The sequence below is a fragment of the Chiroxiphia lanceolata genome, chromosome 6 (genome assembly GCF_009829145.1).
Source record: "Chiroxiphia lanceolata isolate bChiLan1 chromosome 6, bChiLan1.pri, whole genome shotgun sequence".
NCBI lineage: Eukaryota > Metazoa > Chordata > Aves > Passeriformes > Pipridae > Chiroxiphia > Chiroxiphia lanceolata.
The window spans coordinates 35,174,587-35,193,347 of NC_045642.1; the positions used below are offsets into that span (position 1 = coordinate 35,174,587).

The 18,761-nt window shown below is 37.4% G+C and overlaps 1 protein-coding gene across 1 annotated transcript in view; it reads right to left on the reverse strand.

Annotated features, from left to right (window-relative positions):
* STXBP6 (syntaxin binding protein 6) overlaps positions 1 to 18,761 on the reverse strand; it is a 99,454-nt gene that overhangs the window by 58,452 nt on the left and 22,241 nt on the right. Inside the window, exon 2 of the mRNA XM_032691411.1 lies at positions 8,277 to 8,462. Coding sequence (XP_032547302.1) covers positions 8,277 to 8,430 — 154 coding nt within the window. The 5' untranslated portion in view covers positions 8,431 to 8,462. The remainder of the gene's footprint in view (positions 1 to 8,276; positions 8,463 to 18,761) is intronic.

Consider the following 18,761-nt stretch of genomic DNA (forward strand, 5'->3'; position numbering starts at 1 on the left):
CATTCTAATCAGTTTAGCAATTCCTTTGTTAAGTACTTATGTGCTGCTGTACACTGAGAATTATTTGACAGTACAGTCTTTAATGGTCAGATGTATGGTGAAAACTTACGGGATTTGACTCACACAGCTTGGAGTACTATAAAAGGATAAGATTTTAATCTGATGTTTACCTACTAAAAGAGTTCGTAATACAGTAAGCACTGGTCAGAGAGAATTTCTGATTTTCTTCACAAGACAATATTACTTCTAAGAGCAGATCTAAACAGCAATCGACAGAAATACTTTCTGAAATACAATAGCAAGGGAACAATCCAGAAGTCTTCTGCCCAGTATGACTCAACAATCCATACTGCAGTGAGTCAGGGTATTATGCGTACTACACTCCAGCATCATGAAAACTAAGAAAACTGTTCAAAATGAATCCTACCTCAGAGCAAAACACACTGGTTTTAACTGTTATGGTACTACAAGAATAGCTTTTGTCAAAGTTAGCCATTAGGGGATACTCACACAGGTCTTACATGCATGGTTGCTGTACTTCAACTTGAAGGAAGAGCTATCATGCAAATTTGTTATGTACAGCCCTACTTCTAGCTCTGCGTTTTTATCACAAACAAGATAGCAACAACCCTGCCAAAAGCCTCACTTGGACAAAGAATGAACGAACCATTTCCAAAGACACCACGACATTCAAACACTTCAACCTGGCATTAAACTTGATGCAAGCATCTGCCATATTCTGGGCACAATGTGGCACTGAAATACACTGTACTCACTGATGTAAGGTACTGCCAGCTCTTGAGGAACACAAACCTACCCAGCACAAGTAATTACAAATTGAGAAAGCTCTCCAGAGCCCCCATCCTCTTCTGTACATGAAGGGTGGAAAGGGAGTCTTCAACATAACTACTTATATTATAACAACGAATATTAACCTTATCAATTCAAGCTTCCTTTATGATAAATGGAGCAACAAACAGCTCCCAACGTACAGCTTTGCAATCAGCTTGTTCATGCATAAAAACTTACTGCATCAAAACAGGTTTTGTATTTATAAATATTAAACCTATTCCTTTTAAATACTGCAAATTTACATCTGACTAAATAAACAGATCTGATACCTCACTTTTCCCATCAAGTTTTCTATGATTTTGTTTTGTTCACATTTTTTCCTTTCTAATTTTTCCAAGATGATCTTCTTTGAGATTTCAGAAATTTTTCCAAGGAGTTCATATGTGCTTGAAGTGGAGGGAAAAGCAATTCCAAAAGATCAAGTCTGAATAAAACTGAAGGTAACATTAATAACAAAAGTTTTTTGGATTGACACATCATTCTAAAAAAACTGAAAGTGATCACAAAGTCACAGAATCATTTAGGTTGGAAAAGACCTGAGATCATTGAGTCCTGCCTTTGACCAAACACCACCTTGTCAACTAGACCATAGCAGTGAGCACCACGTCCAGTTGTTTCTTGAACACCTCCAGGGATGGTTACTCCACCACCTCCCTGGGCAGCCCATTCCAATGTTTAACAACCCCTTCTGTGAAGAAATTCCTCCTGATGTCCAGCCTGAAGATCTCCTGGCACAGCTATGTCCTCTTGTCCTGTCACTAGTCGCCTGGGAAAAGAGGTCAATATCCACCTTGTCACAGCCTCCTTTCAGGTAGTTGTAGAGAGTGATAACATCACTCCTGAGCCCCCTCCTCTCCAGGCTAAACAATCCCAGCTCCCTCAGGCACTCCTCACAGGACTTACTCTCTAGACTCTTCACCAACTTTGTTGACCTTTTCTGGACACATTCCAGCACCTCCATGTCTTTCTTGTAGTGAGGGGCCCAGAACTAGAAGCAGGACTCACGGTGTGGCCTCACCAGTGCCGAGTACAGGGGGACAATCACTTCCCTGGTCCTGCTGGCCACACTATTGCTGATACAAGCCAGGATGCTACTGGCTTTTTTGGCGACCTGGGCACACTGCTGGCTCACGTTTAGCCAGGTGTCAATCAGCACCCCCAGATCCTTTCCCCGCTGGGCAATTTTCCAGCCACTCTTCCTCCAGCCTGTAGCAGGGCATGCGGTTGTTGTGACCCAAGTGCAGGACTCAGCACTTGGCCTGGCTGAACCTCATACCACTGGTCTCAGCCAGTTGATCCAGCCTGTCCAGGTCCCTCTGCAGAGCCTTCCTACCCTCCAGCAAATCCGTACTACCGCCCAACTTAGTGCTGCCTGTGAACTTACTGAGAGTGAACTTGATCTCCTCATTCAGAACATAAATAAAGATATTACTCAGGACTGGATCCAATACTGAGCCCCAGGGAACACCATTGATGCACAATAAACTATTAAGCTTTATCAATCTGCTACAATTTTATTCTAAAGAAAAAAAACGAGCTGAACAACAGACACATAACTGCACACCTTCAGCTTGCAATTCAGACACTATTTCCTGCATGTAAATTCGATCAAGTACTGTATTGGGAGGATGCACAGAAGCACACATACATTCTTTCTCCACCTTAAGAAGAAGGAAAAAAGAACAAACAAAACCCAAACACACTAATCTTAGACTAAACGCTTTCAAATGTGTAATTCTGCAGCTCTGCTGTAGCAAGATGCCCTCCTAACCAAGATTCTTGTGAAAAAGGACTGGTTACATTAAGTTGGACAACTCAGTCAGGAGGAATCAGACTATCAAGACATATTAAAGGTATTCTGGATACAATCAATAAATGCAGCCTACCCTCCAATCCAGTTCATCACTTTCCCTATTCTACTTCAATAAATACAGAAACATCAATAATGAAGAACAGCAGTTTAATCTGGCTTCCACCCTTAACATGACTTCAGATTTTTAAATTCCTCCTTTAAAATGGAATTTGGCAATTATTACCATTAAGAGCAAGTGATATTTGGCCCTCTAAAACTCCTTGTGGGAACCATAGAGTTAAAATATCAGAAATACCTAACAAAGACAAAACATGTGCTGACAAAAAAAGGAAAAGAGGTCTGGTTAAGAAGTGTATTCACTATCACAATCATTTATTAGAAATAGATGAACGTAATTATATTTTGAAACTTTAATACAAGCACTGCACACTAAACGAGCATCCTAGCAAATTCACTGAGCTGTGATGAACCAGAGAGGCTGGTGAGATAAGCATTACTACAAACAATACAAAACTTGTTATTGTTGTTTAAAACAAAACACAAAAACCCCAGCTAACCCAGAGTAACCCAGCCTCATACACCCCAAAAAATACTGAGTAATACATCAATACACCCTATGGGCAAAAAAATACAGCATTCTCCAGGAAAGTAGTTGGAAAATGAAATTTACTTTGGTTTCTCATGTCCTGAAAAGGAAACATGAGAATCCTCTGCACTATATGCTCCTGAAAATTGGACATTTTCTTCAAGAAGAAAATACAGAAAATAAATTGGGAGATTGTCACTTTATTACAGTAGCAAAACTCAAATAGAAAATAAGAACACACTAGGAGAAAACTGAATTCCTTTGATATCAAGTTCCTTCTCACTACTTTCCAATTTTCGGTTCAGCCACCATGCTGAAAACTCAATTGCACTTAACCTGTCCTTGAACTCAGCATGAAACTATGGCCAATTTCTGGTAGTCACATCAAGTGACCTTAAAAGGAGCAAGAGATATAGGTCATTCCTGGGTAACATTCTATTCCATGAACAGCCAGTACAGGAGGAACAATAAATTTGTAATTGGAAAAACAACTTCATGGTACCATGGACTACAGTCAAAAAAAATCAGGAGTACAAAAGCTCATGTTGGAAGTGTAAGTGATGTGGTTAGATATCAGCTATAAGTACACAAATGAGGATATTCACAGAACTATTTGGCTCATAAACCAAGTCTCTGTCTCTCCGTAGAAAGAGAAGTGAAAAAAAATAATCAAACCAAATCCCAAAAGCTTATTGTGGTAAATGCAAACAGTTTTCTAAGTTATTGACTATCTTTTGAACAAATCTGTGATATAGTCAATAAAATTAACTTTTAAAGAAGGCAAAGCCCCCAACACACTCTCCCCCTGCATGTGCATCTTATTTTTGTGTATTATTTCTTATGATTTCTTTGCATTTCCTTTTGGCTTTTCTGCCACCATTCTTGACAGATTGTACTTCTGCATAAAAGCCATTCAAAAAAACCCTGAACTGACAATATGCTAATTTAATTTGGAGATGGCAAAGAAAGAACACTATTAAAGTCATAATAGTGGGGAAAAGATGGGAAAAGTTTCACTTCCATCTTTAAAGAACTTTAGCTTTACACTCTAATCCTAAACATTTCAGCAGAAGGATTAGAAAGATTGGTGCAATCTAGCTTAGAGTTTTATGACACACAAGAATTCAGGTTCTAAAGGAACCATCTGGTTCACTCAGTTCACTGCAACTGCAACAGATATTTAATCCTGAAAGGTCAATGCCACATCCATATATACAAACTGGAACACTTCCAATGCACTACAATATTAAAAACCTTTTTAAATAATAGAAGTTACTTAAAAAATGTAATGCTAGGGTGTCAAAGGAAATAACAAACAGAACTGTGCACAAGCAAGTAGGCCAATGGCCTATATTTCTGAAGTGACCTTTTAGGTATTTTATACTTAACTCAGAATTCTAAATAAGGCTAAGAACTATTTTAAACAATTATGTTTCAATTATATAAGACAATGGTGACAAAATTAAAACTTAGATCTGATCCAATAACTATCACTAGGTCTGCTAGTGTGGAGGAGGTGATAAATATCCACTTTCAGCTTCGAATTTCTTGTCTTTTCTCTGTGTTAAGTCTTCTGCATTAAAAAAAAAAATCCTAGTTTTCGTTTTCTCTGTTCCGCCTACAGCCACCCCACCTCTGTTTCCCATCTGTCTACTCATTTCTTGCCGTTCTTCAACTAAATAACTCCCCAAAGATCTGTCTTGGCTCTGTTTGCCAGTTTAACTTGGCCAGCCCCGGCACTACAGCAGGCTAGAAGGCTGCAGGTAACCCAGCTGCTTGGTTTCCACCAGTCTGTCAAGCAGGCTTCCTACAGCTTTGCTAACTTTATGTGTCTCCAGTTTCAGATTACAGACTTTAGGTATACCACCTCGGAGCATTAATGAATATTTCTTTCTAACCAATTCAGTATTTAATAACGTAAAATAAAAAAATACAGTACATACTTCAAATACCAATTTTAAGGAAGAATCTGCCTTATTCTTCCATCTTGCTCTGTTTTAGTATTTGATTCTTTTAATGCTTCACTGTTCCATTTCTGAGGTTTAAGGGCTGCTTAGCATCTCTATCCATGCTTACAAAAATGCAAATAAACAATAATTATGATAGCATGCATGTTTCCAACCCTGAAAGGAAAACACTGAAAGGAATTCATGCCATTTTTCAGTTACAAACCGAGCAATAAGTAAAAGTAACTACAGCAATGACTGATGTTTTATTTTTTGTACACACCTTGAATGAAACTACAACTAGACAAGATATTTTATATTCTCAAATATTTATATCGCTTAAGGAGCCAGTTTCTACATGTATCCTTTCAACTGAGAAATTCAGTGCTAAAGAGTAAGTTATCAAACTTCTTCTAGCAAAGGCCAAATTGAATTAGTCCAAGGAAACTATGAACACACAGATACTCCAGTCACTATGTTTACCTAATACATGGCAAACCTGGGAAAAATGGGACAAGAGTCGAAGGCTGAAAAAGGTGTTTCCATGAAAGATGTTGCAACACTTGGCATTCAAGTATGTTTCTTGAAATGTAAACACAAATTCGGAGCCAGCCACCATTGTGTCTGCTTCATTGTACTGAATTGCATCAAAAAAGGAAGGTCATCAAACATATTCTGTTATCCCAAGATAGACTGCCTGGGGCACAACTGAACTGTCATGCCCACATTAACTTACTCGAACTGAAGGGAACCTTTTTCTTCATTTGTAACATAACTTCTTGCTTCACAGCCATCAGGAATAGCAAAAAATCAGGTTATCCTTGTCTCAATTTCTTTTAAACACAGTGGCAGAAACCATTTCTCCCTAACGCTTGGTTTTGTGCCTTTGATGATTCCCAAGTAAATAACTAATTGCACTTGACCTTATTGAATTGCATCATCTTTCTAATCAGATTCTTTGGACTTCTAATACTGACATCAAACAAATATAGCCAGGCAGTCCTCTCCCTAGTTACTTCGTTGCCTACTGAAATTATCAATCATACTGTACTTTTCATAACATAATCTATAAATATACATAAAAAACCTGGTCTCAGATCCATGAAAAACCCCACTAACAGTGAGCCATGTGTGAGGGTTCTTGCAATACCACTATGAAGCTTTTCAGTGCCTGCCACATAGTAATTTTATTTAGATCTTGAATGCTTCTCCTTATCATCAGTGACAAACTCTGCTCAAGTCAGGGCATCTGTTGTTTCTTCCTTACTCATAAACATGCTATCCTGTTGCAGAAAAACAATAGATGAATTCGAGATCATTCAATGTCCTAAAATCCATGATGGCTACTACACATCAATATGGGGTGCGAGAGCTGAGGAAGGGCTAAGTTCTCCAGAATGGCAGTTTAAAAAACAAAATAAAATAAAAGCACACACACACCACCTATTGAATAGAGTTAGTCTAGAGAAAATTATAAGCACAGATGGCATCTCTAACCTTCAATCATGAACAAGGGTATCAAGCACCTGTATATTCCAAAACTTACAGCACAAATCTAGAACGTGATTTACAGGAAGACGACTTAGAAAAAAAATTGGACTGACATTTGAAAAACTGGATTTCCAAAGGAAGAAGAATTGAGTTTTGCTTCAAAAGGTTAGTGATTTGAACATTTCTTTAAGAGATGGGAGACCTAGATTCAGTTTTCTCTGTAACTTGAGAGGATTGAAACCTGCAATCCCTTACATCCAACGGAGTGTGCCAACCACAAGTCTAGGGAACAGCCTAGTTGAATCAATTTTTTAAACCCTTCCTTGAAGCTCTGTATATGGGAAGAATGGCTGAGGTCACTTGGTTTGTTCAGCCTAAAAAATAGGACACTGAGGGGAGACTTCAGCTGCGGTCCACAGCTTCCTCATGAGGAGAAGCAGAGGGTCACGCACTGATCTCTTCTCTCTCGTGACCACTAATAGGATCTGTGGGAATGGCATGAAACTGTGTTAGGGAAGGTTTAAGTTGGATATCAGGAGAAAGTTTTTTACTCAGAAGGTGTTAAAGCCCTGGAACAGGCACCCCAGGAGAACTGGTCACAGCACTAAGCCTGCTGGAGTTCAAGAAGCATTAGGAAATGCTTTCAGACAGTGCCATTTTTGGGGTTACCCTGTGCGGGGCCAGGGGTTGGATTCAATGATCCCTGTGACTCTTTTCCAGCTCAGGATATTCTATGATGCTGTGATCCTATAATGACAAGCAGAACACTCAGCTGAAAATGAGAAGTCTTCTGTTTTGTGTCACTGACCTCAATATGTATGTGCATATTCTCTGCAGCTTGTATTTTAACATAAGCATTTGCATATATGCAGACAAATAACATCTCATTCAATAACATTCAATAAATGTACATTTTGTGGGCACTGTGCGATGTAGAGTCACTGGGGTTTACTTCCTATGCTTTGATATTTTTAATATAGTTTAAAAAAAGTAAAATTTTAAAGAGTCCATGAAGCACTGTCCTTCATTTAGTCCAAAAATAATTGCAGTCTTCTGAGATTCATAGAGCACTTCTTCCTCTGACCACTAGTTGTACTTCCAGCAAGATGCACACACTCAAAGGGAGCAACTGATATGCCTAAAAACCTAAGTGACTAAATCACCACAGAATGCCAAAGGTATTCACACATGCTCAGTTGTCAGACACTGAAACATGGCATAAAAAAATTACATTGTATGCCATTTTAATATCCTGAAAAGTTCATCCTTCTAAGAAATATCTTAATTTCAATACGGAAAGACTGTTACCAAATACTCTATTTGTTCATACTCTGCAGCTATGCTGTGAGAGAACACAGCATAGTTTTTTAAAAACAATGAAATCACCTGTTCAATTTATTACACTGTATAAATATTAATAGCCTTGAGCATGTGGTTCTGCAAGATGAAAGGTATAAGTGCTATAATTCTCTAATTACATTATTTTAAGATTGAAATCACCCAGTTCTTTATAGCTAGAGATGACATCTAATCAGTTAATCTAAGTAAGCCTAAACAGATCACTAGATGTCTAAGTCATTAATCTTACCTGACAGGCAGATGTATGTTAAATATTCACCCTGACCCCCAGTAGCTAGGAAAGGAATCTTTTTTTTTGTTCTTCTTTTCACTTGAACAGCTCCCAGCATCCTTTCATCATGAGGGGCAAAAATTTCTTTGCTGATTGCAGATTTGGCATTCATTGTAGATCACAGGTATAGCCAACTGCTGCTTTCTAAAATAAAATCATAAATATAAAATAATATTAGAAACTCTGAAGTATGCGAAAGTCCAGTTAATTTACATGGGCACTAAAATCCCTGAGCTTCAAATAAAGGTTTTAATGACTCAAAGAATTTAGAAGATAATTTCATATTCTTAGAGGCAGAATTTTCAAAGTATTCAAGTATCTTCACTGAAGTTGCTCTCCACATTTAAGTTTACTTAAACTAGCTAGGCTTATTTGGGGCAGAAGCCACTCACACTAGAACTAAAATTTGTTGCAAAATCTTCTCAGAGAAACACCCTGCAACTTCATGCAGCATAAAAGCTTCATTAATTCCCCCTCTGATAACTGGAGAGAAACTCAGATCTATGTCCCACACAGAGAGGGAAAACACTACCAGGGCATAGGGAAGGAGCACTGTGGTTGTGCTGGTAGACCACCACATTCAAAGAAGCTATAGAAAACTTCAGATATGGTAAGACTGGAAGATATGCTTCCTTCAGAAGCATTGCTCTTGGTGACAGTACTTGATTGCTCAGCTCTTGCACCTCTTGCAGCTATAGCACCTCATCCCCTCAATTCCTCTGTAATTACAAACTGGGCACACCTGCACAGGAAACAGTGTCAGAGAAACCATCAGGGTTAAGGCACACAAAACCACACCTCTACTCTTCTGCTAAGTTATTTTGACCCAGGTCAGTTCCTCAATGTGTTTTGTAAGGAAACAGCAGAGTCAACTTAGGAGAGACATTCGGAGAGAAAAAAATTATTGGAGAGAACAGAGAGGGAAGAAAGATGGACACTGCTTATTCATGTGTGTCCTGCAAAATAAAGATCGATCTGACCACTGCTTACAGAGGAGCCTAACTAAAGGAGAAAGATCTCAGAGGGGACACAGGGGACATTAATAGGTTCTTTGTGTAAACAGCACCACAGCTGTAACTCCAGTTAGTTCTGAATTGAAATCTTATACTACGTACACAGGCCACACTCATGGAAACTGCTGAATGTCACCTCTATTGTTCAAATATAATGACACTTCAATATACATACATTAAATTCCACATTTCTGTATTAAAGACTTCCAAGTCGAGATATCTTTTTGACATCCTTAGCTGTCTTAGTATCAGTAAGATCATCTTCAGGTCTGAACTACTGAAGCCAGTAATTCTGTCTGTGGGATCATTTGATATTTGCCACACTTTTAAATAAATATAAATAAATTGCAGTCACATTAGATTATGAAACCAAGAGAGTCATTATTTTCAGTGTGCATACTACCAGAAAAGTACTTAGCATTTTCAGTCTCAACATTTTGTTGCCACTATTTATGATAATCCCTTATTTTTAAAAAAATGAGACGGGGGGGGAAGTTTTCATGGATGTGTCAGACAGCACAACTTAATACAAACCAAATTCACCACCTACTAATTTTGGGATGCAAACAGAATCCTTTGCCAAAATAATCTGTAACAGTATACCTCAGTTAACCACCACAGAAGTATTTGAATTCTGACACGTCATTTTATGTGCACCTTTAAAGAAATCAATTGCATTTAAAAATTGGCCCCATTAAAAGAAAAATCCAGACCAATTTCAAAGGAAGAAAAGAATGAGCAGCTCCTGACAAGATAACTCCTGACATGTAAATTACCTGTCCTTTAACAACAAATACACTGAATAAAAACACAATCAAAATAATAAGTTTACCTGGTAGTTATTTAGAAAAGGTTGGTTTTGCATTCATTATCCTCCACTTCTCTCCTCTTCTGTATTATGGAAATATCTGAAGAATAACTTATACCAGCACATAAACTGTTGGCACATTACAACTAGTTTTTGGGTTGAATTTTTTTTTTTTTTAATTCAAGACCACTGTAAATGACAATGGGTTTAAATACACAAACCTCCTCCTGACTGAGATAGAGATTGATAATTTTTGCAATAATAATTTCAATCCTAGACCTTCACATGCTTAATGAATTTTCAATAAACAGCTTTTTGGAAAACATGTATAAATGCTGTCTGGTAAAAATATACTCTAGTGATGTTCAACTGAAAAAGTGCTTTCCAGATTGCAACAACCTGATGCTGCTAAATCCAAGTTGCTGAATAGATGTTTTCAGACGTTTTCTTAATGTTCATAGACTGCAAGATAAAGTATGACTCCAAAGATACACTCAGTGATATAAAGGCTTCCTGGATTAAGAGAGAACGAAAAGTTTTCCTTACCTGCAGTATCAGAAAATGTTATGGGTTTATAACTTCCAAACCTACATACTGTACTTCAAGGTTCACTTTAAGAATATTAAAAGCAAGAGGTTTCACTGCATTTGATAAGACTGCTGAACAACAGGCAAGTCAAACAAACAAGAGACACTATCCAAATACAGTTTCATAGATTCCCAAATCATTTTACTGTATTTGTGCACTGCAACTTACAGCATGAAACTAGAATGTCAGCCACATGCAATAACTAAAATAAATGCAAAACCTAGGAGATTTCATAACATAACTCTCTCTATATACACTCATCACTGTCTCTTATTCAAGTGCTTTTATGCACAATCAACATGCAAATAAAACTTTAAATAAAGTCTAGCTCAACATGGTATCCAAGACAAATTAAAACTCCTGCTTCAGTGCAGGCACAGAAGATACAATATAGAAAATCAAATATTGCAGTTTACTGCTGCATGCTGTCACTGGCTTTGTAATTAAACTGATTTTATATATATCAACCAGAAGCTGTACACAGGCACAGTATATACCAAACACTGTAACTGGAACCTGCAACTAAAGCGTGCACTGACTGTGCCTCGGAGGTTGTGATCCTTCTGTTCCTGTACTTAGGTTTACAGCAGCTTCAGATACCATATTCAAGTAATTAATCTAACACAGTGTGTACTTGATCTGACTGCCAAATCTAATGTGAAAATTGACGCTAACACAAACCAGAGAAGCCTGTTTATTTAAAGAAGAAAACAACTAACTGTGCCTGTGTACAAACAGACTTCTGAGATTGAGCTATCATTGTAGTTCGGATGAAATCATTTTTCATAGGTCAAAAAATCAGCAGCTGAATTTGAATAAGCAACCTTCTCCCTATTTAGTAGTGGATGTATGCAAAAGACCATTGCTTAAATAGGTAACACATTCCAATATTCCTCTTTTTCACAAGGGGACATAATACAATCTTTGTCAGTTTTACTAAAAAAAAAAAAAATAAGGAAGACTTGCTCAAGGAACACAAATAAATCTCAATTTTTCACATTCTCCAACAAAACCCCTATTCTCATACAAAAAACTCACTCCCTGTACAAGCACAACTTCATGTAGTATACACATACTTCTTTACACAGTAATGTTCTTTCTTGGCACACATTCCAGGACAAATTCATCAGCAGTTTCCACTCATGGCCCATATGAACTCACGCACTGGAACACAAACTTTTTCCCCTATACTCGAATAAAAAATGCCTTAAAGAAGAGACTTTTACTGGAGGATCTCTGAACACTCTGAGACAATGCATTACTGTTTGTAACATTTATCCCTCTGAAGGAAGGGGGGTATAAAGGTTTCAGTAAATCTAAGAGTCCTTAAAGAGAGACTGCACTTCCCACCTCACGTGATTTGTCCTGCATATTTAATTCCACTCAAGTTATTATAATGATGATTTTGTCTGAACAAAGAAGATCCCATTTTCCTCCTGTGATTTTTCACTCCATCCACCACATTATGGAACAGGATGTCAGCATTTACACTGTGCTCCCAGTACACAACAGAAACACTGAGAGGGAATATTCCTGTGTGGATTTGAAAAGGTGCCTGCAATGTGCTGCTCATTTGCATCTTCTCACATCTTTCTCTACTACAGTTCTTTTCCATCACATTTCTATCACTAAAAACTCCTCCTATGAACAGCTGACTATTCCTCTGAGAGTGTGTGAGAGGACAGCAATTAAAGGCAATTTCTTAAAAAGAATATTAAATAAAACCAGGTGAATTAAACTGACTCCCTCATGGATCCCATACGTTCAGTAACAAAAAATTGGACTGTTTTCTCATCAGCTGGAATCTCAGACTGTTTCCAGGCAGAGAGCCAGAAAGTGGCTAACTTACATCCACTTTATATCCACATATTTTATAGGACTCTATGCAAATAAGTGGAAAAAAGGAGATTTAAGGTATCTTTGTTGAGGTATAGGTATACAGAAGGAAGTGGGGAAACTAATCCTCAGCATGCAGAATTCAAATAGGAGCAAGTCAGAAAGGAGAAATGAAATACAAAGCAAGAGAAGGAAGAGCATGTTATGTTTTCCAAAAGAAGACAAAATGTTCAGTATGTTAAACCTTGCTGTTTTCAAGGATCTTTAGTTTAATCACAAACAGGGATGGGCTCACAGGACAGTCTAACCACTGAAATGCTGCCTGAAGTGTGAAATCATCTGAGCAACCTACTATTGTTGGATGGAATTGAAACTCTAGCAAGCACTCAAATCTGGTTTTAATAAAGCCACTATCTTGAAAGAGGACATCTACTTTAGGAAATCATTGCAGGACACTGTTGCCAAAAAGTACAGCTTTTGCTATTATAGTAATTGTCTGGTATTTACTTGCTTGAAGTGTTTAAACTACTTCAGTCATTACTGATCATCAAAATTCTGTATTTGCTGTAATCTCAAACAAATAGCTAGTACAACTTTGGAAAAAGCACAAAATCATTAAAAAACCAAGGCAACTTTGGTACTTCCTACCAAAATGGGTTCAGAACTTTTAAAAGGATTTACTGGAAAAAAAAATGCAATCATGATCTAGAGTTATTTGTAGAGAGTCACATTTCCAATTTATTTTTCTTAAAAGTCTTAAGAGGTCAGCTTAACTCTTATGACCTTTTAGACGTGGTTAGATCTTATGATGAGTTATTATATCCACCATTAGACTTCCATTTGCAGGAGGAACAGTTTCTTCTGCCATTCCTCACAGATTTCTTCCTCCAAACACTTCCGCTCTCCAGACTGTTTCCCATTGGCCTACATCATTTTTGAAATGCCATCCTCCTCACAGCTTCATTTATAGCACCAGAGTCAACTGAAAGAACTACTTAGTTGGTCTCTAAGCAAGCTCCCCGGGTAAGTGGTCACAGCACCAAGTCTGAGAGAGTTCAAGGAGCATCTGGACAATGCTCTTAATCACATGGTTTAGTTTTAGGTAGTCCTGAAAGGACCAAGGAGTTGGACTCTGTGGTCCTTATGGGTCCCTCCCAACTCAAGATATTCTATGACACTTTATAGACCGTAGAGTGAACACTCCTTATACAGCTACTGCCACACACAGACAGTCATCAAAAACCAAGAGCTCCAGTTCAACATCTACCATGTTCTTCAATATTTTTGTGGGAAAAAAAAAAAAAAAGACTTTTGACGTCAAATAACTAGTTATTCCAACTTAACAGAGGATTTCTTACTTACTACTTTAGGACTATTTCTCCTACTGTAAGATAATTTTAAATTCCAATCCTGTCTTATAACACTTGCAGTTCTCTAGGTTAACATCACCAATATATACCTTGATATATATTCTGTGGTATATATTCTGTGTGCCTTTAGGCAGTTAAAATTTTTTGAGACCTAACACAGCCTACTTTCATTCCTCCAGTTAGAACTAGAAAGATACCAACTTCTTAGAATACACGTCTACAATCATTTGTATGTTCCTACATCTTACGCGACTTCCACACGAACTTAATTTCCTTAGTTCTCTCATGACTAATATCACGTGAAACAGTATCAGAGGTATCATTAAAGTTCACATATTCTGCCAGTTCCAACTTACTCATATGGCCTAAAACTTTATCACAAAAACAAATGAACTGGTTTGAAGTTGTGTTTGAGTTATCTCTGTTTGTTCCATTGTTTGTCCAATATTTTAGCAAAGAAAAATCACTAAAAAAATGAAATTAAAGAATATTTGTGACAAGGAGCAGCCCATGTCCCCCAGGGAAAGGGGAACTAGTTTTAAGGACTGAAGTTTGAAACATGCAAAATTGCTTTCAGTAGTCTGTGTTGTTTCACAATTAACTTCTGACCACCTTAACCATTTGTACCGGTAGAAATTACTGATTTCCCTTTGTGCTTTTCTTCCTTATGACGGCATAAGTGCTTCTGTGGTATTCCAGTGAACTAGACAAGAGAATTAATCCAGTTTTAATCTAGTTTGAAAAAAAAAAAAAAAAAAGTAATTTGTTTTGGTTTTATTCAGATCAACTCCCTGACACAGGGCACCCCACAGCTGTGTGTCAGCACATGGGAAGGAAGAGCACGGGGTAAGATTAAGCTTCCTTAGGCACCAGCAGTGTTAGTTTAAAAGGATCATAAAATTGCAGTTTAAAGAACCTGAAATGCCAGGAACTTTCATCAAATATTGAAATCAGCTGACTGAAGACATGGCATGGAGCCAATCTACACAAAATTTTTCAAAATCAAAACTTGCAACAAAGAACTAAATGGCATAAAAAGTGGTAAAATGGGAGTTCATATGGGGCATCTCCTTGGTAAGGACAAATGCATCTCAAGACAAAAGAAAATTTCTTGGTATACCAACTCCATTATTTGTTGGATTAAAGAGAGGGGTAGTAAAAGGGTAGGTAGGAAGTTAGGCTCTGTTACACTGCAACCAGAACCTGTTGCATATAGGAATGTACAATAATATGATGAAATGTTATTACTGCAGTATAGCTCACATAAGTGTAATGTGCTAAGTCATGTCAGCTACTCTGGCAAGACATCTCACAGGAACCTGATTTTGCCTTATTAAGTACTGATCATTGAAAGAAACACGTTAAAACGATTCATAATTTAGTGTACAGGTTACCAGAGAGACAGGTTATTCCTACAGTATTATCTGAAGGTGTTTTAAAGAAAAAGAACCAAAAACTGTTTCAGCTAACAGCTAGCACATAGTACCCTTGTCACATGCTTTCTCCTACTAGCATACTTCAGTAGCTCTGAAATCATGTTTTACAAATCCTCACAGTTCCATTTCCATTCCTCCTCATGCAACTGGTATTGGTACAAATTGCACATTTCTGCACATTACAGTCATCCACTAAATGAAATATCTCAAAAAAGAAGGAGGGAACCAAGTACCAAGTCAGGTCTCTCAGGCTAAACATTTTCAATTTTCTGAACTGAAATGTGCTACACCCACATAAAAAAAAAAAAAGTAAACTCTGTCATTACATTCCTTTATATTACTTTAATGCTGGGGAAGAGTACAAAAACATAGCAATACATTTGGATAATACAATAAGACATAACATCAAGGGATTAAAGCATTTTATTTCATCCATCCATGGTGAATCAACTTTCTCCAGTAAGCATAAATAGGTTTTTTCAATCATTTCCAATGCCTGAGCAGAATAACTTACTAGTAAAATGCATAATGCTTTTAAGAATGAAATATATGTGGCTCTGGGGATATCAAAATCTCTGTAAGAGCAGACACACCTCTATAAAATATTACACGAATGCTTTTCTTGAGGGAAAACAAGAACTACGTAAAAACAATAAACCATCTGTTAGCAGTATCCTGATATTTTGCAGCAGTTAACTAAATACAGTTTTCTTTCTGGCAAATAACAGAAGCTGAATGCATTTCTGAAATGCTGCATACTTCTTCTGAGAAACCCCCGAACAGCTACGAGCACCGCTCCCTTCAAAATGGGCAAGTTCCATAAAGCTTGCAAAACTGCAGAGAATTCTGCAAACTTAAGAAATTACACAAAAAAAAAGAAAAAAAAGAAAAAATATCTGCTCCAGTGTTTTATTCAAGGGATGTTATCATCTCCGGAATTGTTAAAAATGCTATCCATGTCTTCTGGTCTCTTCTATGTTTGATTGCTTAGCTCTGCTCTCCTGACAGAATCCAGGGGGAAAAGAAGCCAAACAGACCATGTATGCTTGAAATTTTTTGGGGTTTTGTGCCTTTTTTTATTTTATGAATGACTTGTTTTTCAGTCTCTGAGAAAAATCTGAGATAACCTAGAAAGAAAACTACTGGCTTTTTCCTCTCTTTTGATACTTCCATAGTAATTTACAATCAGTGATCAGTGATAAAAGTATTCAATTTTAACAGCTAGAAAATTTCCATCAAACACTGAGATGGTGGGAAGAAATCTTGTCAAGTGATAGGCCTGTTGGGAACAAAATAATCTTCTTTCAAAATATAAAACAAACAAACAAACAACACACTTGCAGATATGGTCAAGGATATGTACAGGATAAGCATAATATGCTTTGGTCTGATGCTTCTGAATTGCATTTTAAAATGAGAATACTTTCTACAAAACACTGAACCAACTCTACCTCTGTTACACACTGATACAATGTTGCAATTCCTGTAACCGGCACTCATTCTTAGAGTTTATTCTGCGAACAAGAAGCGAAACAGCTAATGCTGGTGACAGTTCAGTGTCTCTGTACAGTTATTACATTATTTTGTTTCATAAATAATAATTTCCCATTTCTAGGCAAAGGGGCTGCAAACTGGAGAACTTCACTGAGAGTTATCCCTACTCAGTGACTTCAAAGTGGAAAAGTAAACCCATTGTTTCAAGGCTATCGACTTAACACAGATTCTAGTCCAAAATGCCTCTTCTGGGCACGTAAAAGAATACATGCCCTCACTTCCTTGCTTTGCATCCAGGTACAAGAATATTAAACTCATTTTTAGTTCTCCTTCAACCTGACCGCTAGGCTGAGACTATCTGAAAAAGTACATCTCACCCACCTGAGTGCAATCATAGATGCTTGGAGCCAGGAAAGAGGCTCCTCCTAAGGACGTGAGCAAAACACACCACCTGCAAAAGATTCAAACCCAGACACTTCATTCTTCTCTGGTAATGGATATGAATTGGGGTTGCAAAAGAAGATGGCACCATCCCTGACTAGGTTTCAGATATCCAACAGAAAAGCTGTTGCCTCTCCCAACAACGGACTGAACTTACAAAATGCCAAACCCTGATCCTCAGAGCCTAAGACTTTTTTTACTTTTTTTTTTTTAAACGGGCAGTGTCTAAACAAGACAAAGCTATTCCTTCAGGAGCTGAATTGCTTGTTCCTTTTACTGCAGAAATATGTGTGCCAGTGGAGGCCAAGCCTTCCCTCAGAAGCACTGCTCCACAAAGGTCATACTATGGAGTGAGGTCAGGGTGTGGTGAAATCCAGGACTGGGCTGTACCAAACTGGACTACAACTATGCCAGGGGCTGGCTAGACAAGGGCATGACACAGAAAGATGTCGAAAGCAGTTCAGTGACACACTCTCATGTCCTAATGGTGACACACTCTTGTGCCTAAGGACAATTTTTCATCTTCTAGTGCCATAATACTGCTTTTCAAGTATATTCTTTATTCCCTCTAATCGCATTCAGACTCTTAACTTTTAGTAGTATAGAAAGTTTTGTCCAAGTCCCTACAATCTGTTTAATGGGGAATAAAAAAATCTGCTCCCCTGGGAGAGAGTTTCTAGTATCGTAAAGGCTCAAAAGTAGGTTTCCATGTGCAAGCGTGTAGAAAAAAGGTAAGTTTTACCAGTGTCACAATATATTTTTTCTTTTCTGTAAAGCACAGTGAAACCCCTTAAGTCTTATGGTGATCTCATTGCGCTGAGACCAGCAGAGTTCCCAAACCCATGACTCATTCCAATCCCAGCAAAAAAATTGCTTGGGAGACAGATGTTTTGTTTATGAATTAATTCCTTCAGTATGTCTCGCTCTTCAAAAAAAATATTCAGGTTTCACTTTGTATGCACAAGATAAAGCGTGACAGTCATGCTACTGCATCACTTTTTTCTAAATACTATTTTCTTAAAACTGAAAATGTGGATGTTGGTGACACTTGAATAACTTGTTTAGGAAGAAGTCTATCTTGCCAATGAAGATTTAATTTCCTGGTTATGAAGTGTAAAAGTCTGTAACTTCTAAATATTTGGGTTTCTGGCTTTAGAGTTTACTTTCATAGTTCTTATGCTACAAAAACTATTATTTGTTTCTTGAAACATAAAATTAAACTAAGGCCCAGATACTGTTTATTAACAGATAAAGAAATTGAAAGAAATAACTTTAAGCATTATTCAGTTTTGACATCAAACCTTGAAGCAGTAGATTGTTTTCATTTAGACAGTTTTGTTAGTCGACTAATTTTTTAAATAAGTCTCATTACACACTCTAAATAACATCAGTGAAGTTATGCTAACTTAGGAGGAGTAACCATTACATGGTTTGGCTCTTTCCTCTGTAAATAAAAG